The sequence below is a fragment of the Varroa destructor genome, unplaced genomic scaffold (assembly GCF_002443255.2).
Source record: "Varroa destructor unplaced genomic scaffold, Vdes_3.0 BEIS01000003.1, whole genome shotgun sequence".
NCBI classification, from domain to species: Eukaryota; Metazoa; Arthropoda; class Arachnida; order Mesostigmata; family Varroidae; genus Varroa; species Varroa destructor.
In genome coordinates this window covers 51,341,603-51,369,099 of record NW_019211456.1, presented here as the reverse complement: position 1 = coordinate 51,369,099, position 27,497 = coordinate 51,341,603, and the positions used below count along the sequence as shown (strand labels likewise).

The 27,497-nt window shown below is 40.4% G+C and overlaps 2 protein-coding genes across 15 annotated transcripts in view; one reads left to right on the top strand and one right to left on the bottom strand.

The window, feature by feature from the left end:
- Positions 1–728: 728 nt before the first annotated feature.
- LOC111247232 (uncharacterized) overlaps positions 729–27,497 on the bottom strand; it is a 37,467-nt gene continuing 10,698 nt past the window's right edge. The window contains exons 2-7 of one of the 9 annotated variants that reach the window (XM_086983338.1): positions 5,318–5,434; positions 4,487–4,712; positions 3,508–3,608; positions 2,580–2,704; positions 2,109–2,293; positions 729–1,852 (exon numbers count right to left, since the gene is read on the bottom strand). In XM_086983338.1, coding sequence (XP_086839464.1) covers positions 1,589–1,852; positions 2,109–2,249 — 405 coding nt within the window. In that variant the 5' untranslated portion in view covers positions 2,250–2,293; positions 2,580–2,704; positions 3,508–3,608; positions 4,487–4,712; positions 5,318–5,434 and the 3' untranslated portion in view covers positions 729–1,588. Of the gene's footprint in view, positions 1,853–2,108; positions 2,294–2,579; positions 2,718–3,507; positions 3,609–4,486; positions 4,759–5,234; positions 5,435–27,497 lie in introns of those variants that run through there. The other 8 variants (XM_086983333.1, XM_086983334.1, XM_086983336.1 and 5 more) reach the window with 8 other exon arrangements.
- LOC111247230 (popeye domain-containing protein 1-like) overlaps positions 5,281–27,497 on the top strand; it is a 31,280-nt gene continuing 9,063 nt past the window's right edge. For 2 of the 6 annotated variants that reach the window (XM_022797908.2, XM_086983327.1), the window contains exons 1-8: positions 5,435–5,785; positions 20,317–20,504; positions 23,831–24,071; positions 24,264–24,423; positions 24,678–24,825; positions 25,199–25,333; positions 25,607–25,784; positions 26,653–26,843. In XM_022797908.2, the coding sequence (XP_022653643.1) occupies positions 20,399–20,504; positions 23,831–24,071; positions 24,264–24,423; positions 24,678–24,825; positions 25,199–25,333; positions 25,607–25,784; positions 26,653–26,843 (1,159 nt within the window). In that variant the 5' untranslated portion in view covers positions 5,435–5,785; positions 20,317–20,398. Of the gene's footprint in view, positions 5,401–5,434; positions 5,786–20,316; positions 20,505–21,597; positions 22,144–23,830; positions 24,072–24,263; positions 24,424–24,677; positions 24,826–25,198; positions 25,334–25,606; positions 25,785–26,652; positions 26,844–27,497 lie in introns of those variants that run through there. The other 4 variants (XM_086983328.1, XM_086983330.1, XM_086983329.1 and 1 more) reach the window with 4 other exon arrangements.

The following is a 27,497-nucleotide window of genomic DNA, read 5'->3' as shown; positions in this document are numbered from 1 at the left end:
GGTACAATGTTTTTGGCATCACTTAAATGGCAGATTTAGGTCATTTGTTTTAGGCTTCTTTTCATCAGGGAATTTTGTATTGGTTCCGAAAGCTGTGAAATGCATTCAAAAGAGTTCTAGGGGAATTGCATAATACTGCCTCCCAATATAAACCTGAACATAGGGAAAATATGTTATTATTCTCTGCCTGCACGTCGTTACCTGGATTACGTTTTTCATTATAGGAAAGTTGCACGCCATGCTTTGGCGCCAATTCCCTGTGACCTTTTTGAGGCAATTAAAGAAATGCAAATAAAAACCAGAAACAGAATTAGAAGTTGATATAATGATCGTGTTTGGACAACTGGAAAATGGTAACGCATGTGCATTAAATCTAGCACGTATCGAGACACATTACCGTGCTGTATAAAGGTCGAACGGAAGTATCGTCTCAATCTGGTTGAATTGTTTGTTATTTTGATTAGTGACAGATTAACAGCACGTTAGTAACTCACAAGGATGTGTATTAATATGTATGGACAACATGATCTTAGACAGCCTCTTTTTACGAAAACGTAATGATCAAAGATTCAGTGGAAACCTCCTCCTGGCGTCAAGCCATGAATGACGCCATCATGTAAAGGATTATCCATTTCGCCATTTAATTGAATAGCTATATTGTATAAAATAATAGCCCAAGCAATAGATGAACAGATATGCTTCACAAATAAGTCATCGCTGAAGAGAACTCTGTTGTACAAGACTATTTTACTTTATTAGGAAATCTCCAGTATATGAATATTACACTTTAATCTAGACTGTTGTCAACATAGTCGACCTAGTGAAACCCAGTTTTTAATTAACTTAAACCGCATACACTTCTATCGACTTTTAGCAAGTTAGCACTTTTTTTTACATAGCTAAGTTATACTGCACAGGAAGGTACATGCATATGTTCCTAAGTAAGTGCCTTAACGATAATAAAACTACCATTCTTGATTATTAACAATTGTAAGACCATAAGAAATGCTGCCTACCTGATTGGCACACAAAAATTTCCACCACAGGTAATTTACCCCGATATTCTAAAATGGTACTCTCCTGATTTGAGTAGACTAAAGTTAGCCTGATACACTCTGCAGTGGACGACTCGCTTACGAGTAATGGTTTTTAAAACTGATCGAGTTAGACTTAAGTTCATATAAAGATTCGCAATATCATCTACAAAACATTATCAAAATAGAAAGTATGTTGAATTGTCTCAACACGTGAGTTTACTACTCGCTAAAGGATTGTTGTTTATTAACTTATGGCTAGACAAAAAAAACTCCCGTTTTAAAAGGCAGATATACGCCACGTTTGACTGTGTCCCTAGTGCTGTTATACTTAAAAGATGTTAAAGGACTGTCAGGAGCAGACTCACTAGATCCAATTCATGCTCGGTGAATTAGCTAACTCCACGATTTTAGCGTGTTTACTTGAATTTTCGAATATTTTTTTACCGAAATAGTTTCTATTAAACAGTACCTCAATACAATTCCTTCAAGAATATTTTAAACCTTCCTGCCATTTCTGGTTGATGTCATCACCGATTCAAAATCCATGTGGGCTACTTCAGCGAAGTGGCGGGAGTGAGCGGTAGAAGTGAATCTGCATCGGCGTAATTTGAAATGAGGTCCGCTGATGTATCATTTTGTGGGTTCTCAGAACTGGCGATCTCCACGGCACTTACACTGATTTGTGGATCAGTGTGTTGGTCTCCTTCTACAAGTTCATTGAATGCATGCTCTAGTTGAATTCGAGCTGAACGCACCCTTTCAAGGCGACGCTGATATTCGTTAGCCTTAGATAGTTGGCCCTCTATTGCGATATCCTACAGAAATGATAAGGTAAAGCTGTCTTTATTACTTACTACTTACAATAATGTTACTCTTGAATTAGCTTGCCAATAAGGGGTTTGTCGTCTCAAAAAATGATCAGTTCTAATCAAGGTGCGTAAATTCTCTTACGTACTTAAAAAGCAGGGAACAAACAGAGAGACCTGTCGCTCACGTAAAGCACAAGATGTCTGCAACGTGCTCTTGCCTCGTGCTAAACAAGTAAACGACGCATCTTTGCCACAAACTCACCATTTCTGCCAGTTCGTCCATTCGAGCAGCCATCTTGCTATATACCATTCCAGTTCGCAACAATCTGGAAAGATCGTCAAATATGATTGTCGTCAAAGCGTCAGAGATATTTCCCATCGTTGACCGACACGAGGTTGTCATATCTTCGACTCGACATCGAAGTTCGTTGGGATTCACGTCCGTTTCTGGGCATTAATATGTGGAGAGAAAAAATTGTCTCAGTCCATCTATGCAGATATTTTCTGACGAACTGGGTTCCTCTGCTCCAACAATGCTAATAATAATAATAATAATAATAATAATAATTGACTCTTCCGTTACTGTAGAAAAACCCATCGCCCTCAATATCTGTACTTACACTCCTCAATGAGGTAACGCTTCTAAGGCAAAAATTATTGTACCCCCGAGAGACGGCGGCGAAATGATTGCTAACAAAAACGTCACATGATGAATTTCGGTTTGAAATCTCACCTTGGGTAATAAACTCCTCAACCTCACGAAGCGTTGGAGACACACTAATATTACCTAATGCATCGGACGGTGTTACGAGGATTGCGGAATAGCACCGCTCGACGGCCTTCAGAGACTCTTTCGCCCTGTCAATGAAAGCTAACATGGCGTTATTGCTCTCGAGTGGTCCTTTCACTTGAATGAAAGCTGCACTTTAAACATCTTATCAGACTGGGATGAAGCGTCGACAATTTTCGCGCGTCAGCTATGAAATATGCTCCGGAACGAAAAGTAAATTAACTACCAAAATAGAACACAAGATCAATTTACAAAATTTCGCTAGAGATCTATCTACTGATACACAACTAGGCTATTTGGATGTAACGTGATAAACCTGGTAACGAGTTGTCGTGTTCGGAGCATGCGCATAAGACCCAGACAAATTGGCAGACATTAACGTCAAGTCTCACAAAACTAAATCAAGATGCGGACAGGAAAAATAATAGATGCATTTTATTGAGAATATGCTTAGGCTGCTATTCAGGCGTGCCGGCCTCGACCACTACCCTTGAACCACACCCAATTACCTTTTAATTGAATTGATTCTATGTAATGCTTATAGTAAAATAGATCCGATAAACTAGAAAGTAAAGTTTGCTCGCCATCATAGCCTTTTCTTTTCTTCATAATTCTTTTGATGATTTTTCAGCTTTGATTCTCGTATTTGCGTAAACCATTGAAAGCCCACACGTTCATTCAAGTGGCCGACTTATTACGCAATTTACATTTTGTGTGAGACAAAAGTTCAAAGCCAATTGAATTTAAAATAGACATGGAATGTTTTTACTGCGGCGAAAAGGTGCAAAAAGTGACAGAGGTCCTAGCTATTATTAATTTTATTATTGAATGTACCAATCGAAATTACTTTCTTGTCTGTTAATGTACATACGTTTAAGCTGAACACCTGAAGTCTAAGAACGAGCCCGGTTATGCAAACCTGCACATTGTATCGAGAAAGACTGAGAGCGTTGATTGAATGCTGAAGATCATCTAAAAAACGAAAAAACTTTAAATAGCGTGGTGTATCTCTCACGCGACCGTGTAGTCGAATCTAACTTCGATCTCTTACCCAGTCCCATAACACAGCGACTCGATGCTAAGTTGCTTGAGATCGTAAGCCTATATATCAACTTAGCGCGTACAATGCGAAACAACAAAACTCGATTAGAAGTTATTACCATCCGAAGTTTAAAGCAGTCATAGGCGAATCGGTCCGAGAATTGCAGTACCAATCCCCTATGGCATGGCAATCGATAGAGCTCTGTGCAAGCGAGAAGTAACATGCAGGCTTTCAAACTGATAAACATTTATCAGATATGAGAGTATTGTAGTTATATATAAACATCTGCTGTGTTACTTTTGACCTCGAAGAAGAATTATAGCTAAATAAAGAGCGGATATACTCGACATCATCAATAAGTTAAGTAACAAAGTCAGCCTTTTTTTAATTCATGTAAAAGCTAACTTATTTAAAGCAATATTTATTGTACGTTACGAAACGAAGGCATATTCCAGTTAAATATCAATTGGCCAAGGGCTTCCGACGTTGCTCCTATTGCACTCCCGTATAGACACGAGCTTTGCGTTTGCTTAACTTTTTTAAAACAGCCCTTAAAACATATATTTTGAATCCCGCAAAGCATCTATCAAGCTTTTACAAAAACCAACTATTTGTGATTAATCGTTAGGGAAACAATGGAACTAGATGTGTATTTACCGGGCAATGCTAAGGCTCTATGCGCTAAATTATTAACTATTGCGATTGCGTGCAACACACACTGGCATGCACAACTCCGTATATGTTGAAAGCTAGGTTTAGCTGAATTAGGTTCGACGGAGATCCCTCAATCGGTTATGGCGAACCTTACCTTTGAACGAATGGGTTCTGACATATTTGCTGGTCTCCTATTGATTGTGTCATGTAGCTACGTTCTCTCTAGTGGTTGGCCAGCACCTCTTGAAGGTGATCGGGGGCAGGGGACGAGTTCGAAATTCGCGGGCCTTTTTAGGTTCGTCCTCTAAGCGAAGGTGGCGCCTCCTAGCTGAGGACCCATTTATCCCGTTGTCCCGACTGTGCGAACGCGCCACGACCGTCTGCTCGTTCACCGTAGCAGTGTGAAAGTACACACGGGGACAGACTCTATAAGATTTGTAACGATAACATTACACAACCACTTGAAGGTAGAGCTAACCCGTGTAATAGCAGGCTACCAAGAAAATCAGAATGTAATAACAGACGGACCAGAACATCGGATATATGATGCTTTTCTCTATATAATCGCGTTTTCAGAGAGCTTTACATTGCCACTGTGGGCGTTTGTCACTTTAGCAACTTTATCGAGAAGTAGAACAAACGCTTCTGATTTGTTAATTTAGTCTCCTGTTGCTTAGTTTCAGTAAATGTGGCGAAGGGTGGCAGAGCAGTCCGGTGCTGTGGAGTGTGTAGGATGAAATTCGTTAGGCCAAAACGGCCGCAATTTAAAGTTATTTGTACGTCTAAGTGCCAGTTTAAACGATTCACTTATCCTACTTCTAGTGCAATCGAATGAACCAAGTGGGAAAGGGAATCGAAAAGATTCAGTGGCGGCTCCAGACGTTTCGAATAATAATAATCACCTGGCATTTGTTTGTGCTTCGCGGCAAGTGAACTAACAATTTAAACGTAGTCAACTTTGGACGTAGCGACACTAGGCGGATACCTGGTGATTTGGACTCATCGACCGCCTAAAGTGAAGAAACTTCCGTTTGATTTCTTGTGACCGTGCGGGGCGTCAACGACGAGGTGCGTCGACTTCACGTTTTCCGCCGCCATCTACCTGCTGTCAAAAAGAAATGAACTTTTTGTATCGAAGCGACAAACTTTCTGAGAGATTAACAAGCACTTGTCGCGCGCTGTTACACCATTGTAAAATATATGTCACAATGATGACAAATAGACACGGTGCGCGCTCCTGAGGGTCTGTTTTTTTCTTACTGCACAGATCTAGAACACCGTAACATTGCTCATTACAAAAGACCGAGGTGTGTAGAACGACGTGTGGACTCACCTGTCACCAGTTAGCTAGATTTGTACCTGTTCAGTATGGTTATGCTATCCGAATAACCTTTCTGGATTCACTCGATATATCATCGTTAGCGGAGAAGATTACATTTAATAGTATATTGACGTGAGTATGAAGCTATTATATAGATTAGCATATACTCCATAGATGCTATATAATGGTAACGATGATGATGGGGAAAAAGTGCGCGAATGAACGTATTCGCCCAGTACACATACGTAGTGCAGGACTCTGAACGGAAAACTTGCTTGCTCGCTTATTCCCGAACTGTTCCTTTTTAGTGAGCATATCTTTTCGGATAGTCTAAAAACAACATTCAGTCGATGATAGATACAGTCAGGGAAACAACTCCTAACTTGTGCGTCACAATGCTATTATAATTAGTCAGTACTCTACTACCTTTGTGTACACAACTTATTCTTACCGTTGGGATTAAATTCTGAGCCTAGTCATATGCGATACGTATTGAAGCACTTGGACTTAAATCCACTTTGTTATGTATTTACTCGTAGGTCAACGTACGATTCCCTCCGTTACAACTTTCTCACATTTTTTCGGCTGGACTGATTGTTACAGAGCGCCCACTTACCTCATATAAATTTCTTTAGATATATCTTCGTGCGCTTCTCCGGTAGCATTTCTCACTTTTAGCACAACCGCGCTTTTGACGCCCCGCGTGATAGCGGCTGTTCACTTCGTGTAAGAGGGTTGCTGTTCATCTTCTTTCACTATCCAACATTCGTGAATTTCTTGTTAAAGAAGCAGCGAAGAACGCACTTCCAGCGTTCTCCCCTCCAAGCCCGCATGCGTCTCATGCGAACTCTGTAATACCCGTACCCAGAAAACTACCATCACTCGGCGTACGGAGGTTGAACACGAAAAAATCTGCTGATTTGCCAGGACGGTGGTCGCTATCCCCTTGACTTGGTTCGACATTGTGCCTTCATTAGAGGTGAACTCATTCACTTTATACCTATTTTTATGCTTCGAGCTTTACGAGCGGTGTCGCTGTTAGGCGTTCCGTCAGACAGCTGGCTCCCAGTACGTAAGTAAGTGTGTCTGTCTATTCCCGGGTTCGAACCTAACCTACAACGCTTCCCTAAGAGTAGCAGGCAAATAGGTTAACCACTAACCTGTCACGAGGACCTTTTACCCATTTGTAACTTCTGGATGACCGGCGCCCCCCCGAGAGCTGGCTGGTTGATGCGCCAGGGTCGATTTATTGAAGGTGGTATTTCAAGCCCCAGTGCCAACACAACTGAAACTTGCCACTCCGCTGTACCTTGTTCCGTAAACCGCAATTCCTATTCATGGGCCCTGCACGTTTATACATCCCTTCAGAATAAGGATAACAACTTGTTTCCTCTACGCTCGATACGCTTCTGGATCGGTTGTGTTCCGGAACTTCACCGGTATGTAAGCTGGAATCAGTTGAACTAGGTTCGTGCAACAACTGACTCTAGTTGGTACGATGAGGAGGCGAAAGTAGATTTTGCGGTCGTTTCCAGACGTTTTCGAGAAACACGCTGAATTTATGCTTGACTTCTAGCTCGTTCAGTTCGGTTCGCGCAAAAACCGTTCAAATCTTGTGACCGTTCCTTTTGTAACGGCAAAAAAAGGACCAAGTGGGTTTCCCAGACATCGATCGTACAGTTTCGTCCTGAACCCTGTTCCGTATTGTCGTGTTCTATGCACATGAGCAGAAGCACAGTCGAGACGTCTCCTATAGGTATGTCTGAGCTCTTGGTATCATCAAGTCGTTCGCTGGTAGGAACGAACAGTCGATAGCCGCTTGTTCTGCTCTTATGCAACCAGAGACGGATATGCACTCATAGATTAAGATTATATTTCCTTACACATGCTGTGTATACACATATATATATACCATGGATCGATGAACTGGGCACACGGATAGAAAAACGCGCAGCGTAAACATACAGATTCAACAACCGGTATCCAGCGGTGGTAGCAGCAGGTTTTTGGAGGTGCGCAGGAGAAACCGCTAGCGACATCACAATTAAGCAGGGTAGGACAATGAAGGCTTTGCGATTGTTGCACCAGTTAAAGCACCGGCCGAATTTACAAATAGGGTCGCGTTTGCTATGGGTGACGGTAGAGTGGACAAGAGAGGGGAGAACGGGATGACGCGCCTGCCGCAGGTATTTGCTCGTTGAGCAGCTGAACTCTGTGGAAACTTCCCGCATAGCAGTGAGCGTCGCTCGGCCGAGCGTCGCACGCCTTTGCTTTTTAGATGGTAGCTAGTAAGTAATAGATACACCAGTTCTACCAGTTAACCCCGACGGAGCTCCACTGTACCGGAACAGAGTTAGGATCGTTTGACTCTTAAAATTGTCGATCTGAACACTCACTGAAGCTGATACTAATAAAAGACTCGTGACGGCCTCACATGAAGGCATTCTCTTTAAACACGTGAAGGGTGAAGGTTTTAGACCGGTTTATGCAACAACATTTATTTCCTAGCACTGAGCCCATTTCACAAACGAGTGGCGTATCAATCTGATGACGATAAATGACATTGGGTAGTGTTTGTTCAAACTCGATTGGATCTTTAGTAAGTAGCTGTGAGACGTCTATCACACGTCGGATCCTGGGCGTTTCTGGAAAACGTCTTGTTTCATACTTAATCGTACATCTTCTATTTGAAACATTTGTACTTAGAAGAGCTTTATCTGTACTAGCCGCTTAAAAAGCGCTACAACCCAGTACGTACTACCATGGAACGCGATCACCGTACCACTTGATATTTCATTATGAGCATAGACGGCCTTCGATCTGAAAGTCCACTTCGCATTGCTCTGCTTCGTTCAGATCCACAGAATTGGAGTTCTGATTTCGATTTTCGGTACGGATGCGGGGCGTACGCGACAAATCGTTTGCAAATAAGCCGCTTGTCATAATTTGTTGTAAACTGGCGTAATGAGTTCTTCTGTTTCATATCGGAGGAACGTACTAAGTATCTGACGGAAAAATACCTGACGGCTATTATTATTATTTGACACATTGTATGTAGCAATTCTCTATTAAAGCCAGTGCTTTAAAGGGCTAAATGTCTGAAGTAAAAAGGATGATTACTCGAAACTCCGAGGCACTAGACGTCAATTAGAAATGTCGCATTGCGCTTGTTTAATGTGACCCTTGGTCATATATCCCTTTATTTGTCCGCTGAAGCTTTACGCGCATAAATACCTTTGTGATACCACAAAAGAGTGCCAACCCGCTCGACATGCCGACGATGACGCTGAAATAGCGACGCATTTTTATGTTGCTTACTACTCAGTGGTTTGGTGGATTTATTATACAATAGTTTACTTTTTCTTTGTTTGGTTTCAGCTAGTGATCTCGCAGCGTGCACATGCACTAGATTTGGGCTGATCGCTGAAGTCTAAAGAAGGTGTACTTGATCTAGGTATTTTGAATTCCGTTGCTATCAGCAGACCAATTTATAAGGGCGTATCATATTTAACTTCGTAAATTTCTTTTGCCCAAATATGCTGCAGCCAGAGATAGGCGTTTGCGTTCCAGAGGGATTCAAGATCTGTTCGGCAGCTCGGAAAGAATGCACCAGGCATTAATTCGACAAAACGCACCACTTGATGAATTTCAGGCTTCGAAACGCGAAAACATCAAAAAGCGACCTTTGGGGTAACGAGAGTAATGTACCAATTTCGTTGGAGGAGATGTCCCAATTCAAAGATTGATACAAATAAATAACAGAGCATCCGTTTATTATAAATGGTAACCTCGATAACGGCACTACAATGGTTAACCAGAGGAAGTACACTGACGTTGAGGTCTTCAATTGTTAGTACCGCTCTCGTGTTACAGTAGCGACTATTTAAATACCTAGTTGTTTCTGACTAAGATGACTCATCTTCTTTAGCTGTAAAATTGCGCACAGGATCTAGTTTACATCACCGATCGATTATTGCGTAGAACGGCTTTGTACGATTTGTACAATTGTAGGCTGACGTAGGAACGGTTTCGTTTATAATGGTTCAGGCGACTAAACGGCAACTGGATGCCGATCAGCGCAAATAGGCGAGTGGAACTGTTATGCCTATATTCCTACAGGGTAGAAAAATTCTTGTAACTAATGGCCTCATACTTACGTAATCTGAGCCCATTCTAAATTTCGTTTAACGTGTTACAGAAGAGTACATAAAATGTATACGCATATTTGTGGCGTAATAACATACAAAGCGTGCGTTTCTATGGTAATCTGGAATACAGCGCTTGTGTAAGAAGGCGAAATCTGAACCCGGAGACGCCAAGCCGATTAATCTGGCATACTCTAAATGGTTCTGAGAGACCCGCTTGTTATGCCCACGTATATAGATTTTTGCGACAACTGCGTAGCCTCATATAATGTATTGATATATATGAATGTACCGTCTCGGTCTCATTGACTTTTGCAAGGTTGACCCCATCTGATGGTTATGCCACCTACATTTTATAGGTCACCTCCATTGAACAACAAACCTTTTTACGGCGGCATCAAAGCGAGGCGTTTCGCTAGAGTAAACCCGGCAGAGGCTTTTCGTGGCCTTCAGGTTGGCACCAGTACGACTAGAGGCCTAAACTAACATTACATACTGCCTTTTGCATTTACTTTTCTCCTTGACACAGTGAACAATGTCCCGACTCTGCTTGGACACGTGCCAATGGAAATACCTATGCATGTCAATCTCACATGCTGCCAATATTAGAGCGAATCCTGTAGCTCAGTGAGCTGCTGGAGGAAACTGGAATCACGATGGAAAAATATGTATGTGCAGTCAGGTAAATCTTCGGCATCATATACGATCTGCTGCTGTTTTGTTACAGAGCTCCCAGTTTTTCAAAATTGAAAGTCGGGTGACCTTGCCTTCCGCATTTGATAGATCGCGTTTTCCTGGAAGCTTATGTAAAATGTCAATTCTGAGCTCTTATTAAATGGTAGTACTCAAAACTAAAGGAAACAATATACGCATATAAAGAAGAAGCAACTAATAAAATAGGCTTTTATATAAAGTTTTGCTCGAAACAGCTCTTGTGCGTAGCAGAAACGTTGGAATAGGACGATGGTGTGAAAAATTTTAGCATTAACGTATACGAAACCACTTCCGAAAGCCTTTCGCGATCTTCAACAATTCATACGGAAGGACAAAAGGACAAGCGTATAATTTGTGTGCTTTTTAAATGATTGATAGGTTGAGGACTGTGGCCGGTTGCTCGTTATGAAGCAATCTTGACACATCTAAAATATCTTTGTAACATGTGATATATGGTTGACATGTAAAAAACGGAGTACTGTTGTAAGAATTTTAGCTGAAATTATGCATAATGTGATGCCTGTACTGGTTAAATGTAAATCGGACCTTACCACATCTGTGCAATCTCGATAGTGCATTTACTATATAAAATTTCCCTACTAATCGAACATTATAACCGATCGTCACAATTTTTCATCAGAGGTCGAAATATAGCCCTGTAAATTACACCGATTTCCTTGTTTGCCATCTTGCGTTCAAACAGCAGTTTCAGTAGAAAGTTTAGTAGAAACTAAACTTAAATTGAAATTTTCGGCGAGTGTTTTATATCGGTAACCATTAAGCAGCAAACAACTAAAGACTTAGCTCATTTTCACTTAAACAAGTCATGCTAAAGTTTCCACTTGATTGTGGCAGTCCATAGACGTTCGAGGCATGGTTTCCTTTCTCCGTCGATCTAAAATAGAACACTGCTGAGTGACCTTTGAAGGTCGTGCTTAAATGGAAGTGCATGTACATTTGCTGTGTTACAAATGCAATATGATTACGAGGAATAAAGTGTTTCGACGGTTCTCACAAGAATACCAGACGGCGACCTAATAAAACTTCATAGTTATCTAACTGAAAATTACAGTTTATCGTTCAGTTTGTACGACCTTCCCAAAATGAAAGAAATTCCTATAAACGTAATTTATAAGCTCTAGAGAGCCAGCCAACCCGTCTTGCGTTTATGAAGTAGCGTGCGGCAAGCGAGTTAACTTGTTACCGTAGTCTCTGACCCAGTTGCTTCTTAGATACCTTTTGACCGTCAGGGTAGAATTTTGCTGAGCTAAGATTACTGTGTTAAGCTCTTCGATTTAAACATGCTAGTGAAGATGGGCTAAAAAATGCCCACCTATCAAGTATTATTACAATCTGCCAAAAAACGTTAACTAAAGGTAGCCATTCATACTGAAAATTGAAGTACACACTTTATAATCGACATTTTATGGAAGGCTCGCGCTTGAAGGCGTTAATTAATAAAATTATTAAATTAGCGTTACCAACATATCATTAATATCTGCTCTTTTGCAATATATGATTTATTTACTAGAGCAAGTAGAACAGATATCAGATTTATAAATTTATGGCAGGCATATTTAATGAAATGAATAATTTTTCAAGTATGCAGACTGAAGACGCAACAGATTGCTTCATCTGATAATTACTGAGGATCAATACAAAAACGAGACCATCTTGATTTGCAGTAACTTTTGATTTTTGAGCGTTGAAGTGAGCGAGGGTACGGAGGATCCGGTGCAACATTGTCCGTTTTCTGGATATCGTCTGTGGATAAGCGTAACTACTTGCACTGTTTGCCTTACTGTCACCGTATTATGAATTTACCGTATATTGAAACGGTAATGCTTATGCGTATACACTGTGGAGCAAAATTAACCTTGGATTTTTGTTTGTACCTTGTTTCTAAGACTGTATCTAAACAGGAAATAGTTAATTTAATAAAATGTGTCGCAACTCTTACACGTGTCATTCCTGGCATTTATATATATTTATCGCAGTTGTAGCTTCCATTCGGAAGGGTTCACGGCTTCGTTGTTCGAATATTATTTTTACTGACGCTCGTGAATGCCTCTTTGATGGCACGGGCGCGCAGATTGACGTTGTTCTATCAAGACTTGTTTAACTTTAAGCCAATAATACTCCATACTTGAATTTTGGGCTGGGATTCAAATCTGAGTTGTACGGTAGCTATATATGCTCGTTCCAGACTATGCTCATACGCACCAACAGCCATCTTTGCAGTGACCGGCTAGTATACCATTTTTCTAGGAGGGGTAACAAGTTTGTTGAGTACATAGATGTATATCATTGTTGGTACCTTCGCTTCTCTGTACAAATATGGTGACATAACGGTTTCACTGAAGAAGCTGAACGTAAGCCGGGCACTTGCTTTCACCTATTAATAAGCACATCCGCTACATCGTGAACAGCTCAACAGCGGCTGAGCATTTGCGCTAAGGATAAAAATATCTATCGTTAGACGAACAGAAGAAGACCTGCTGCTTTCTTTATAAAAGAACTGAGGAGCCAATGACATTACCGATCAAAATCTATTAATTTTATTAGCCTGAGAGAGTATCTGACTTCTCTGACATTGTAGCATGTGCCTAACGATTCCGTGCATAATATGTTACGTGGTAACGCGACCAATATGAAATTTTCCCGCCAACGATCGCATCGAAACAGAACGATTGTTAGCAATGCATATTTGAACGGCATTGATTAGTTTTCGAGTTCGCATTGTTTTTTTTGTTTATCATATATTTTCCGCTGAGCTGCAGAAACACCTGCCTCTGCTTTCCTGCAACTGCATGCTTATTCGAACAGAGTTGTACAAGTACTTAAAGTAACCCGAAAAATTCATACACTCTCTCTCCCTCTTTATATATATATATATATATAGTGGGACAAACGTTGGCATTGCGTTGCTCGTCGTAACGAGCAAGCGTTTATCTGCTACCCCCGGTAGCAGATAAAAACTAGTTCTTTCTACAATAAAACTACAGGTTCGTCGTGGCGAACAGCAACACATCATTTTCAGAATTCAGAACAAGTTCAACTGTTATCCCGCTCCTACGCGCTGAACAAGCCCCAACCAGGATTAACTACTTAAGTCGCCCCAAGTCGACAGTGTACTCGACATCGCCAGCTCAGCTTAACGGAGTATCTTTGATGGCGCGAACTTCAAAAATTATTCATTGCCGTGTAAAAGTACATTTTTAAGGACAATTCTGTTTTGATGACGAGAGATGTGAGTGAGCTTACGATGTCATCAATTGTTGACGAAAATGGGTACTCGTCATATATCGTAAGACATAAACAGATGGTCTCTGAAGATAATAAAGCCAGGAAATATAACTGCTATTTATTCCAAGAATGAATTACAAGGTTGTTTTCGATTTTTCTCTACAGATCATTTTTTATATAGAGACGCAAGAATAAATCGCAGAAATACTCATGGCTTGCTCACTATCTAAAGGATGTCTGTATTGTGGACAGGTGCAAATCTCCGGCCAAAATTTATGTTCTGAATCTAGTGTCTATCAAAAGACACACCATTGTCTTTCAGGAAGGCAAACGTATCAGCAAAAAAAATGTGCGCACGTTTCACTAAGTCTCATACAGTCGAGGATAATTAGAGTGTCTAAGGAAGTCCAATACATTTTCATATAAGCCAATTAGCAAATGACTAGCTGCTTTCTGACTGCTACGAGTATGTTCTGAAATGGTCGCCAAACAGATAGCCAGATTTCAACCCATTATATCACTCTGTATGGGGCGTTATAGGGTGACGGTCTAAAACGTCTCGACATGACAATGTTGATTCGTTGCCTTATCCTATTCAATCAAAAGGGAACATTTAAAAAGGGTCTTCTAGAATCCGAATTGAAGGTGGAGGATGGTTATATTGAACAAACGTGATCGTCAGAAATGGTACCCTTAGAACATGTAAAAAAACTATTAAAAACATTTACAACATTGGTGTCCTACACCCACATATATATCCAGAAGCTATAATCTTGCAAAAATCTCTGCTTCTTGTACTTGTTAATTGCAATCAACCCATAATAATGTATAAGTATATCGAATACAACAAGGTTATGCTTCGCTTTTTGTTATATCAGTGTGTAGACAATCCAATATAATTAACATGCGGTGAGCAGTTCGATCAGAGGATTAGCCAGTTTTTTTTTCTCTATCCGACATAGGGTTGTGGTTTGTTTCAATAGCAAAGTTGCTTTTGTCGTAGAAATGCGAGAGTTTTCTTATATTATAGCGAGACATTGTATGCTGGACACTCAAATATGTACCTTATATCAACATAGAAGGTCATAATATATTTTGTTTTAGTGGCAGTCACTTCCAGGAGGTGGATAGAGAACAGATTACGAGAATGTGTCAGCCTAAAAGTTTGGAAAGGTTGAATGGTTCTGTAAGAAGTGTTTTCCGCAAAAATTCAACCTGGGGGTGTTACTTTTACTTTTGGCTCAATGCGTCAATCTAATCGTCTTTAGAGCAGTATTTTTTTTTGAAAAATTACTAGTTATGTCCCAGAGCGGAAATATTTATATGATGCTTTAAACGATTGATGTTTGAAGCTTCTTTTAGATATTATTTGCTACTGCGAACAACATGTTGATTATTTTCCACTGGGTCTGGAGAAACCGGAGTAGATAATTAGGGAAAGTTCTGTCATATTTTTCGACAGAATCTTGTAAAGCGATGGCCTCAAGTCACATGGCAACAGCTTAAGGCTATCTTACCTTTTGGTAATATAAGGTTACCTGTTTCAGAAGCCGTAGTTAAGTTCTGGCTATTAACTACAAGTTCTCTCCAAGGTGTTTCGGGTCGTGAGCCTTGTAAACAGTAAGGCGTTATCTTATTGACATCTAGCCAAGGTCGGCCCATAGCATAAAACAAAATTGTTAGCTTTACAACCCCGAAAGTTATTATATATTGTAATACAAAATGTCTAAGTAACTTTTTTACCTGTGTCGAAAAAAGGTCAGTTATTTTGGCGGCCTATAATAGTTCCAATATGGTAAAGCGAATGCTGTTAAAGGCATGTATTTTATCCAACGTTTTATCAACTATGGCAAGGGCCAATAGGTCATCTGGCATTATTACAGTTCCAGTATGAGTCCGGGTTTGATGTTCTAGATTTCGGCGTCCGCCTTCACCAGGCCCACAATGCGTATTTGTGTTATTACCGGTGATTTGAACTAGGACAAGCTTCGCTATCAAAGCTCGGGCTTAGCTAATATATAACGGCTCTCTTAGGTCGCAATGCGTAATCGACTTCTTTCTTTTAAAAAGAAGGGGCCTAAGAATTCAGATGGTGTGGTATAGAGGAGGGTGGACCTGTATATGCCAACTTAGCTTCACGGTATTGTTCAAACAAATCGACTGTTGGAGAGAAAAAAATTATACCAGTAGAGTTACCACAGACGCTTCTGTTACGTGGCCTGAAGAGGCTCACTGCAATCGGCTTATTTAAAAAAATATCCATTGAGGACACCTTTTTCATTTTCAGATAGCCCAACGAGATGGATTTATATAGGTTATACGTAGAGCTATATGTGCTAATAGTGATTTCGTACGAAGAAGCCGGCCATTCTGCAAAACTAAAGGGAGAATCCTTTTCTCCTGGGAAAGGTCTGTGCTTATGGCTATAAACGACATGAGTACGCGTGGTCCTGGTCTAAATCTTGTATCTCTACAGTGAGTGGTGGCTTGTGATCGCCATTATCCACTCTGTTGTCTGTATGTAGATGGAACTATTTTGTTCCAACGATACGTTACATAAATAAAGTCGACAAAATTTATTTCAGAAGTATCTACATATGACAACAACGACATGTCATATGATATTAGCCTCTCAATTTATTTAAATTTCTCTGTGAATCTGGCATATACGACATCCTATACGCCTATGCGCTCAAACGCAGTGGTCCGCCTCATCCTGGCACTCAAAACCCTCTGGCCATCATGTAATAAAACTTACTGTAATGACTTTTATAAAGCGTAGCTTGCCTTCAGTTTGTGCTCTAACATCCAGCTGTGAAGGGAACGAAACTTTGCTAAAAGAGTTAGGTACGTCCCTTTCGTATAGTCGTTCAAAGATTGTTTGATTAGGATCGAAAGTCAACGTTCTTCCTACAACCTTGTATGTACATCTATACATGACAGAGGAACGGTTTGATAAAATACGTATCCCGTACTTATTATTATAGGACATAGATTTTTGAAAACTGTTGACATTTGCGAGAAGCAGTGGACAAGAATTTCCGTTTTTTCCTGTAGTCAAAAAAAGTAATTTGGAACTGAATTGTTTTTTCTTTTTATTTGTCTTTGAATCAACGTGCGTACAGATTTTAGATCGGTTTACAAAGTTAGTAAGCTCATTGCGAACTATGAACTATATGGTGTTTCTAGACGTACGTAAAAACGGTACATACATTCTCACAGATTGTTACTGTCCTTGGAGCCACTTGACCGATTAACCGGTTAGAAATGGCACAGCTCATTACGGTACATAATAGCCCGTGCTGCCTGCGCTGGCTGTCGTAGTAATGAAGGTATTTATATTTAGAAATCTAGTAACGCTCGAAGGCATGCAGAACAAACGGAAACTGTATCGTTTATTGAAGCCAGCTTTTAGCTCAAACCATTTGAAATCTACAGAAACTTTTCTTCATGGTTCGTAAATTGTTAATAATAGACATCTACGAAGTGATTATTCCTTGCTTTCAGTTCATCACGCAAACAGTGAAGCTTACGAAAACTACGTGTGAGGACATGTGAACTCAGGACTCAATGATTTTCATTTGTAACTGTGACTGTTTTCAAGTTTCCATGCTGCAACATGCAGAATTCGATGTAGAAGGCCGTTAATGGCTGACTAAAATGTTCGTGCTTGATAGCGCATCTTCCAATACACATGTTGTTGACGAACATTTTGTTGTTGATATGTTGACGAACATCCTGTTGCTGTTCATCACATACATATGCCCGTCCTTCCTCCGTTCAGTGAGAAAGGCCGATTATTGAACTGAGACAATAAAAAGAACTGCTGAACTTGAGACAGGATTTTGCCCATAACTACCGCTTGATTTGTTTATGAAGTTTTCTGCTGACAGCCGTCTCGCGGCAAGCCTATGGTGATCGTTATAGAAAGCCTGAACGGACGACATACGTAACAATGCATTGTATCATACGAAGCGCAGTGAGGCAGTGAAGCAAAATACTTAGCTCCGTGCCTAGGCCATGCAGTAGAACGTCATTTTGACGTTTTTTGAACGTATTTGTTATTTTTTATACTGAAATGCACCTTGGGCCTATCAATGTGCGTGTGTGTGCGTGCGTGCGTGCGTGCGTGCGTGGGGGCTGCATCTGCATTCGTGACATTAGTGCGATGATGAAGTTCTTTTGCTATTTCATTGCATTGCAGAAGTCTCTTTTTTCGATTGTCGTACTACAGTCACAGCGAGTGAGGTGTCTGTCGCGTGTCAGCCCTGGAAGAAGCATAGACCTAACGCCACCTAGAATTTCCAGCGACCACATCTCTGATTGAGGGAGCATAATCGGATGATACTGATCGTTACCCACAGACGGAAACTTAGATTACGGGCGGTGTCGTTTGACAAAAATAGAATCATCCGCCTAACGGAGCGTTTGTGAGTGTTGACTGCCACGCCGGATACCCTGGAGCGATATTTATCATACTGATTGGTTCTTTTTTCTTCGGGTAATTAATGCTCAGCTGGCAATCCCAATCTATTGGCGTTGGGGTTGACGAGCCATAATCACATACAAACGTCTGACCGCTTCTGAATTTCTATTGCGAACGGCATTTTTGTAGCACTCGGAAACTAATACGATAACATGTGAGCCTTCATTCGTAGCTATGAGCTCGTCTGAGCGCCCACATTTAGCTGGCAGGACTCAGCTGATATCGGTATGGCTTTCAGCCTGCCACTTGTCTGTCAAAAGCATTTTTGCTTAATGTACATAAAGCTTTATTTCGAATGCTTTCGATACAATAATTTAGCGTTTAACCATATCAAGAGTTCTTGTCTTTTTCATGAACAGTTTAGTCTTTGTTGTTCGTTTTAGCACTAAGCGGACATGGCATTTTATAATGCCAAAGTAATCCGTTTACCGTTTCAAAATTAGCGCCTTCAGCCGAATATACGGCCGATTCAGCTGATTATTGACGCCACTATTTGTCAAGTATAAAATTTTCATTGACCATCATTTTGTTCGAGTGAGAATTTTCAACTTCGGCCTAGTTGACGTATAAGAAAATAGGACACTTCAGTAAGCTCGTCTTGTACGCATTATATATTTTATTCGAGAACGTTTCAACAAAGCCGCAGCTGCCAACGTACGTCATTGTTGGCTACGAATACCTAACATCGCTATAAAAATATGATGCCTACACTGTCAACGACCGAGCTTCGTCTGATTACACGACCTTGCCTAAAGGTAAATGTCGTGCGTCGTCCTGCGGGTATGGAGGATGTGATGTTTATGCGCTACCCGTCTCTCCCGGGAGATCGATGCAGGGGATCGTGGAGAAGGTGTTACCTGAACTGCGGTCCTAATAATAATCTACGAGACAATGGGGGAACTTGTTAAAAAAGACGTATTAACCTACCATAAGATCAACAGTTGGTAATTTGATCTATGGAATACATAGTCAGAAAGACCAGCTACTCAGTCGAGATCATCCGGATATAACTGGTTCGACATTCATCCTGTGGAACAAGATGTATATAATATATATAGTTTCTCATCTCATTTGTATAGTATTTTCGCGTATACTTTGAGTTGTCGAGCTGGATGGGTTTACAGTCAGGTGATATGGGTCAGTTTTGATGCCGTTGATGCCGTTTAAAGGCAAAGGTCTGGCAGTTCGCAGATGCGCTAAAAGCGTTGGAGTGCCTTTATTTGGACTTTAGATAAAGAGCCTCGAAAATGGGTAAAATTTCTGCCAAAATTTGCTATACTACAGATTTATTAGGGCAAAGTACCGCCTAGACTCGTAAATAAGTTATGCTATTTATGGTCTGAATGCGTTGTCGCAAAGAACGGTCCACAGACGGTTCTGTCGCTCTTGTTCTGTAAAGTGTTGATGAAGTACGATAGAAAAAAGTTGATGGAATTGTTGCGAAGGTCAAACAAGACTGACACACGAGTAGCACGATATCGCCAAGGGGCTGAACAGTCACCACCAAACAAATGTACCACTGAATCAATGTTAACCGTTCTATATGCGGATGTTGTCTGTATGCGTAATGAGCATAATGTGCCTGTACGATCTTATAACCCATTTCTTTCTGGCTTTTCGACTAAACATTTGCTCTAATTCAATTAGAGTCCAATTTTTGACGTCTGATATTTCTCGCTGTTGTTGTTGTTGATTGTTCGTTATCATTAGAGTGAGAACGGTCTGATGTTCAATGGAATGAACTTTCTCTTTCTGACTGCACGAGAAATGCACGACGCACGTTTTTGTTGATACGGTACTAACTGTGCGTATCCGGAAGAGTAATAACCATTAATAAGGATAAGGAAGCTAATCTTCTTTACGACTTAGCCTAGCAACGAGTAAGAATCCAAATAGTTATTTTCTGATTCACCTCAGATTACTTTGGGCGTACCTCTGGGCTACACATGGGCCGCAGTAGCAATTTGATAGATTCACAATAGAAATTTAAATAAACTACGTATCCTCGTTAGACACATGTCGTCCCATAAGGTGTCTCTCTAATATCTCTTTTTTTAACCATAATTTTGCAGAACATTAAACGCTAAGACATGGATGGCTCGTAAGACCATAACTGATACGAAAGACTGAGTGACCTCGCCTCGATATAGTAGTATGTTACAGCCGTTTTGCCGCTCGCATTGGCCTGCAGCCAACAAGAATTCCGCAGAAAGAGGGTTCCGGAAAACGGTACTTGGCCGGCTCTTTTTAAAGTTGTCAGGTACAAAATGGAGATGCACCAACTCGGCGGAGCTAGAAATTGGATATGAGCCAAGTAGGATCTTCTCCCTTTCTCTCTCTCTCTCTCTCTCTCTCTCTCTCTCTCTATATATATATATATATATATATATATATATATATATATATATATATCTTTACCACCTACGTAGTTTTTAGATGACAGCAAACATAAGGTGTGAAAAAGGCAGGTGGCAGTAATCTATTAGTCAAATACGTCTTGTTAGTTGAACATATTTAGGTAGAGGCGTTCTTCTTCAGAGTATTATGTGTAAATCGGTTGATTAATCCTGACTATCATTTATATAGGCAACACAGCTCACGCGTAAATCATTTCAATTTTGAAGATTAGCTCAAACGCGTCGTTTTGTATACGCACTATCGGTTTAATGGTAGAAGCGTGATGGGCCTGGTGCGGCAAGATCCGCAAATCGTCGAGAAAAATGTCCCATTTAAATTTGGACTTTGGCAAATTGTTTGTTGTAGCAAGCCACTATTGATGGTGTCGAAGAAAAGCTTTCTCTCTCACACAAAATGACCAACTCGTCACGGCGAAAAACAACGCATTGCTTTCGGAATTTGAACGAAGCTCATCCGTTCCGGGATCGCTAACTTCTTTCTTTTTCTTTTTTAAAAATCGACGATTTACATTATGCTCCGTTTTCCAGAAATCTTTTCTCGGAAAATCCAAAAAAGGCTTCTAGGATTCAAACCAGAAGAACTTCAATGCAATTTTTTTCCATGTAACGTATTCGATCGGCACTTTAATGAGGTTACATTTATCAATATAGCCCAACGCACGGTTACTGTGGAAAAGCTACCTTTGGACTATAGAAGAACCATGTTGAAAATTCGTCGTAAGAAGCTTTGGCAATGAATTAAAGATGTAATCGCGGTAAATAACAGCTAGAATAAATAGACGTGATCTTCTGGAATAATACTTTTAGCGTGTGCAAAATATTTAGCCGAATTATATTTTTTTCCCTTAGATACAGCCGTAGAAACCGCTCATAAGGAAAAATTCGAATTATGTGCCCCCTGTATGTCGTCTGCCTTTTTTGTTACATTTCAATTAGCTGACGTGTAAGGACCCTTGGAGTGGCGACAGCCGGTTGGTCAACAACAAAACGTTGAGACAAGATAGGTGTGGCCTTTGGCAACAGTGGGCGTAGGAGGCAAACAGTGAAGACAAGACTAAGAGGCGCCATCCCTATTGCAGCTAATCGTCTTCGATGTCGATTTGGAAAATTTAAAGGCGAAACAAGTAGTCCCGAATAGAAAAATTAGTCAATTTCTATCGGCGATGCCTTTGATAACCACCCTCAGCGATTTGGCCGCGTTCACGTAGCAAGCCTGTTATTCTGGTAGCAGTTCAGGCACTTTGTTTGTGCTGTGGAAGGCCTAACGGTGGACGGCATGTGTAGAGGAGAAACCGAGCCTGTTTGGTCTCGGTCCGATTCATGGACTTACGTCACAGTATTTAATAGTTACTTTGAATATACTGGAGAACATATATAACTGTACGCTTCACTAGAGGATGCTGGCTAATGGTTAGTGGTTATCCAGTGAAACCACAATGTTTGTAGTTTTGTCGACATCGATTAATTGTCAGAGTGATTCCGGTTAGTTAATATCTAGCTGTTGTTATGTGATCTTATGGATTGAAGCGGGGCAATGCTAATGAATCTGCTATTGCTGGTAGTGGTGGTTTTCTTCTTGTCTGACAATGGCGCTTCGATTTACGTTCTGAAACCCATATATATGCGCATGGATAATATGGGTAAAAGCTACATTTCGGCACGATTTTTTTTACCGATAAAAAGCTAACCAAATGTTTATATGAAGAGTCCATGTAAGCTAAATAAAAGCTCAACGCACGTCTTCTAAGTTGATTTTCTTTTTGCATGAATCAGGCAAAGACCTGAATATGGTAGCTGTTTCGCGAGTGCGACTTTCGAACTACACAGACATTTACCTATGAAATAGTTATTGGTACCAGTCATTTCGCTAAGCTGAATCGAAATATAACTTATTTTGCCTTATGTAAACCTCAGTTTCCATATCCGAAATACGGTTTGAAAAAGCATAAACTTAAAATGGTGCTCTATGCAATGGGAATCTTTCTTGACGCCAGCCGACAGATCATAACGAGCTAAGCAAAACTGCAATTCATATTGGTCAACATAAAATTTTCAGTGAAAATGAAGGAAACTACATCAGTTGTACGAATTTACCTCTGTTTGGACTGGATTTTAGAGTGATCTTCTAAAAAATTGTTGAAGTAATTAATTGTTTTCATATACTTAGAGAAAGATGCTAAATTATTCCATCATTAGGAAAAAAAAAATCTTCACGTTTAGGAACAGTGTTAGTATATCAATTAAAAACTATCAAGTCACGATCAACTGTTTATTTTTATTTAGTGTACACATGTACAGCTATTTATTCTGTTATATTATGCATTATTATGTTAATTCTTCGTGGTGTCCAGAAGTAAAGCACATACATGAAAAAAATATAAATAGATACATTCGTTTAGTCGGATATATAACTGCTTATTATAAAATAGGAAATCTCAAAGCATGCTCAGTCTGATGACTTTCCTCATTAGATACTGTATGTATAATTATTTACTATATAAAGGAACAAGATTAATAAAACAGATGAAAAAAATTATTTAGAACTTGGTAACGTTCTTGGTAACAAGCACGCCGATCCTGTCAACTGCAGCGCCTGAAAATCGGCCGATAGTTGATTCTGTTCACGTACGTTTCGATAACAAAGTTAATCCAAGGCCTCGACAGGCGGCGATCAGCCAGTACTGGAGAAGTTGCGCACATTTCTATAATGTGCTTACATTATGGAAGTGTACCGAGGGCGAATACACCACGAGGGGAAAAATCTAAAGTTTGCCGGACCCTCAGGAGAGGCCAACTCTTGCAAACGTATACCCTTTATTAAGCAACTTAGCTATTACAAAGTAAATATTTGCTTGATCCCTGCCTAGTGCGTGCATGTTAGTTATGGGAAATATTATTAGTAGATATCGTACAAATGCCTTGAAATAGGTTTCTCCACCACACTCTCCTTCAACATTATGATGCCATGTGATGACGATAGATGCACTCTTTGTAGATGTCGACCTCACCATCAGATCACCTCAGATCCCCATGTGAAACTAGCTGCTAGTGATAAAAGGATTGTCACGACATGAGGATTTTTAGAGGCAAGTCGAATGTCAATAAAGTGCCAATTTATTCAGTATGTTCAATGTTCATTACACTATAGGTTTATCTGTAATTTTTACAGGTCATCCGCTCGCGACAACCATGAATGAGACGATAACCATCCTCTCGGAAGCTCTCAGCACAATGATGAGCCCGCTAAGCCCCCTGGGCGGTGGAATAGGGGCGGCCGTGGCTGGAAACGAAACAGGAAAGGTTGTACCCGTGCCATCATCACGTGCGTGTGGCGCCTGGAATACAGGCCAACATAATTTATTCCAAACCGCTGAAGTTGCCCTAATCCTCGGCAGTTTGGTACCACATCGGTCTGTTAACCTTAATTATTGTCATGATTATTATTGGTGATGAACCGTCGATTTCACACACACAATAACTGTTGTCTATAGTATTCGACATCATTCTAAGGTAGATAAACACAATCAAATTGCCAGCACAAATGCCAACATTGTGTGTATCTTGTTTCTCTGCTTTTTATAACGGGATCAATGATATGGCAGATTCCAAATGAGCACTTTGGGCGCTCGTGGCCTTTTCACAGTTGCCTTTCTACTTTTGACCGGTTGGGGAACGTTTGTCGTCTGTGCCTGGGACATTACACTTTGGAGCCTGATACACCTGTTTATTAATGGTGTATATTTTTCATTTCTACTTTGGAAGGTAAGTCGTGCCGTCAAAATTTTATCCGTAGTTGTGCCTTTTTACAGCACTATGTAGCTACTGCATTCACACATAGAATAAACAATGGTTGAATTTGATTGCTTTTCCTGCTCTGGTAATATATTTTGATGAAAGCGTGATTACTCATAAAAGTGCCTTAGTGAAACTCGAACTTTGCAAACAAAGTTCAAGCATATCTTTGCGTGTAAACGTATTGAATAATCATTTATCTGCCGTCGTTTCGTTCGTTCCAGAATATTCCACCTCCCGTCGACGGCGATCTCCGACCACTTTATGAAAAATCATTTCAGCCACTACTCGTGGAGCGAAGACTTTTTAATAAGTTGGTCAAACATGCAGTTAAGCTTAAACTTGAAAATGGCAAACGATACTCTGTAGAAGGTAACTCGTACCCTGTAAGAAGAACATTACCATCAAAGACAGAAAGATTTACCTGAAGGAAAATTTTAAAGAAAAGTTTGTTTTCAAATGTAGCCTCTAAAATGTTCAGATCCGTAGCTTATTTTCTTTACGAAGTTTTTTCGACATTACATTTGACGTCATTCAGCGCATTTAGGCGCAAACGGTCGATAATAGAACTCCACACGGATCTTTATTAATGTTCTCTCGTTGAACACACAAAAAGATTTATGAGCCTCATCCATTGAGTTTCTAAAATAGCCCAAAAACTACTAGCCATAACGCGCTTCGAGACTAACATGGCTAATATGATTAGAGCATTTCTAATTGCGAACTTTATTATGACTGTGATCAGGGATTACGATGGCGGATGAGAGAGTATCAATACTCATCTCAGGACGACTTCAGGTTACGTGCGAAGGTGTCCTTCTACATTACATTCAACCATGCGAATTTGTTGATTCACCAGAGTTTGAATCCTGTCCTTCGGGTACGTTACCCAAAAACAAATCACTAATAAATTTACCGGGTGGCAGACTTGATTATGCAGTCTTTTTCGCCAGCTATTTCGTTCCAAATAAGTTTGCTTCATTTCTTAACATTACAACGTCCGCTAACTTAAGCTAAGTTAAGCTGGCTTACTCACGACGAAATATTGTTAAGAGAAAATACCTTAAGACTACTACTGCTGCACTCAGCGTTTCGTCTTACTATATTTTACAATGAAAACCCATTTGTTCTTCGTTGGGTTTGATGTTTTCAGGAAGTGAAAAAACGAGTCAGGTGACGATAACGGCAGTGGAGTCTAGTGTTTATCTTTGCTGGACCAGAGAAGCTTTTGCGAACGCTCTCCGCCAAAATGAGTTTTTAGATAACGTTGTCTTCAACCTTATCGGAAAAGATATAGCGCAGAAATTGTATTCCCTCAACGAATTCCATAGGTAGGGTCACCGCTTCACAGGCGCCCTCTCTGTACTAACTACAAAGGCTACGCCTCTTTTAGATGAAAATGATCTATCGCTTGCAACTACACGTTAAGTAATTTTTATTGCTATTATTAACATATACAACTACTTCCGTAATTCAAATTGATTGGCCACTAAGCTACTTGTAGAAATAGCCTTTGTCGAAACAGCGTTTCCGTAGATGGTCAAGGTATGATCGCATATGCTATATGTATTCCTCCAAACCGGTAGGTGTAGCAAATACACGGGCATCATATGTTATGCCTTCACCAAATTTCTGTTCAGAGGACGGGGATTGTAAGGTATGGTGACGATGCTTGTTTGACGTATGGCAATGCACAGCGGTCAGCAGACCATCAGATGTATACAAATGTGATTACCGGAATAAGTGTTTTTATACGTTCAGGCGGGTTTGATAAATTGTGTATGCTTTAAGCTGGGTTTCAGCTAGAACATACACGAATATTCGAAAAGCATCGTCTATAGGTTGGTATTCGCTTTTGACTATACTTGTTGTTTCCAACATGTTGAATCGGCGTTTACCGCTGCATACGCCCCGGGGCTTTCTGACCCTATATAAAATCATTACAATTTTCGAAAATGCTACCGCGGAAACCGTCCACTGTCTGCATCGAGGGCCTCGTTGATGCCCGATAAGCATAACGGTAGCAGTCAAAAGCCGTTGTTTCAGCCAGTGCATTAACAGCTGCCGAACCCTCATCGACAGGCCACCCATACGTCTTCATTGTCCTTTCCTGAATCCTAGGCCATTAATAGAGGAGGCCGAATTACTACCTATTAATGGAAATTATTTTGCTGTTTCAATTCAATTCGTGATATGCAGACTTGGTGGAAGCGGGATGTTGGTCCTTCGCAAGGAGCAGGCTGATTGGTGGCGCTCACCTATTCCGCGGTCAGTTTCCGTAGACGCTGTAAACACCGAAGCCAGAGGTCGAGTTCGATCGCTATGCTGGGCCAAAGACATTACTCAAGATAATAATTCATCGCCCAATCAGGCAATGTCTGATTCGTACGGTACGTACAGTATAATTAGTCAGGCGGCAAAACAGAGCAGTATCTAGATTGTTCAGAGGTCTAAGGTGGTCAACAAACAAACAGCTAGCCCTTATTCTCCGCGTAGACGCTGTTTCATCTACACAGAAACGCAACATGTCGACAGTGTTTGATGTCTCATAGCAGTGCAATGTACACAATTCTGTTACGCTTTTATGTTGAGCTTTTTATGAGTAAGCTATTTCTAATAGCTGCAGAATTGGAATAGTTCAACTATGTTCGATAGCATAAATAGGTACAACTTGAAAGTATAGCTCGTTACGTTATATTTAAGTTAGCTACTAACTTAAGCCGTGTAGATAGTTGTTATGCGAGCTGTGCTCTATTGGCAACTATACTTGTGATGAACTTTAACGATAGCTATGCTTTGTCTGTTTGAACTTACTACTTTTATAGTCTAACAACAATAACTTGACGTCTAACTACAATAGGGGCGTCCATATTTAGCGTAACCATTTCCATTTTGTTTACTGACTTTGCTTTTTTTGTAAAACGTTATGTGCACATTCTTCACCCATATGCTTGCAGTAGCGAATTTCTGCCAAATCAATATTTTTGTACATGTTGGTTCAGTAGACATTTCAATTCGACCGAAGCGTGTGTCTGTTTGCTGAA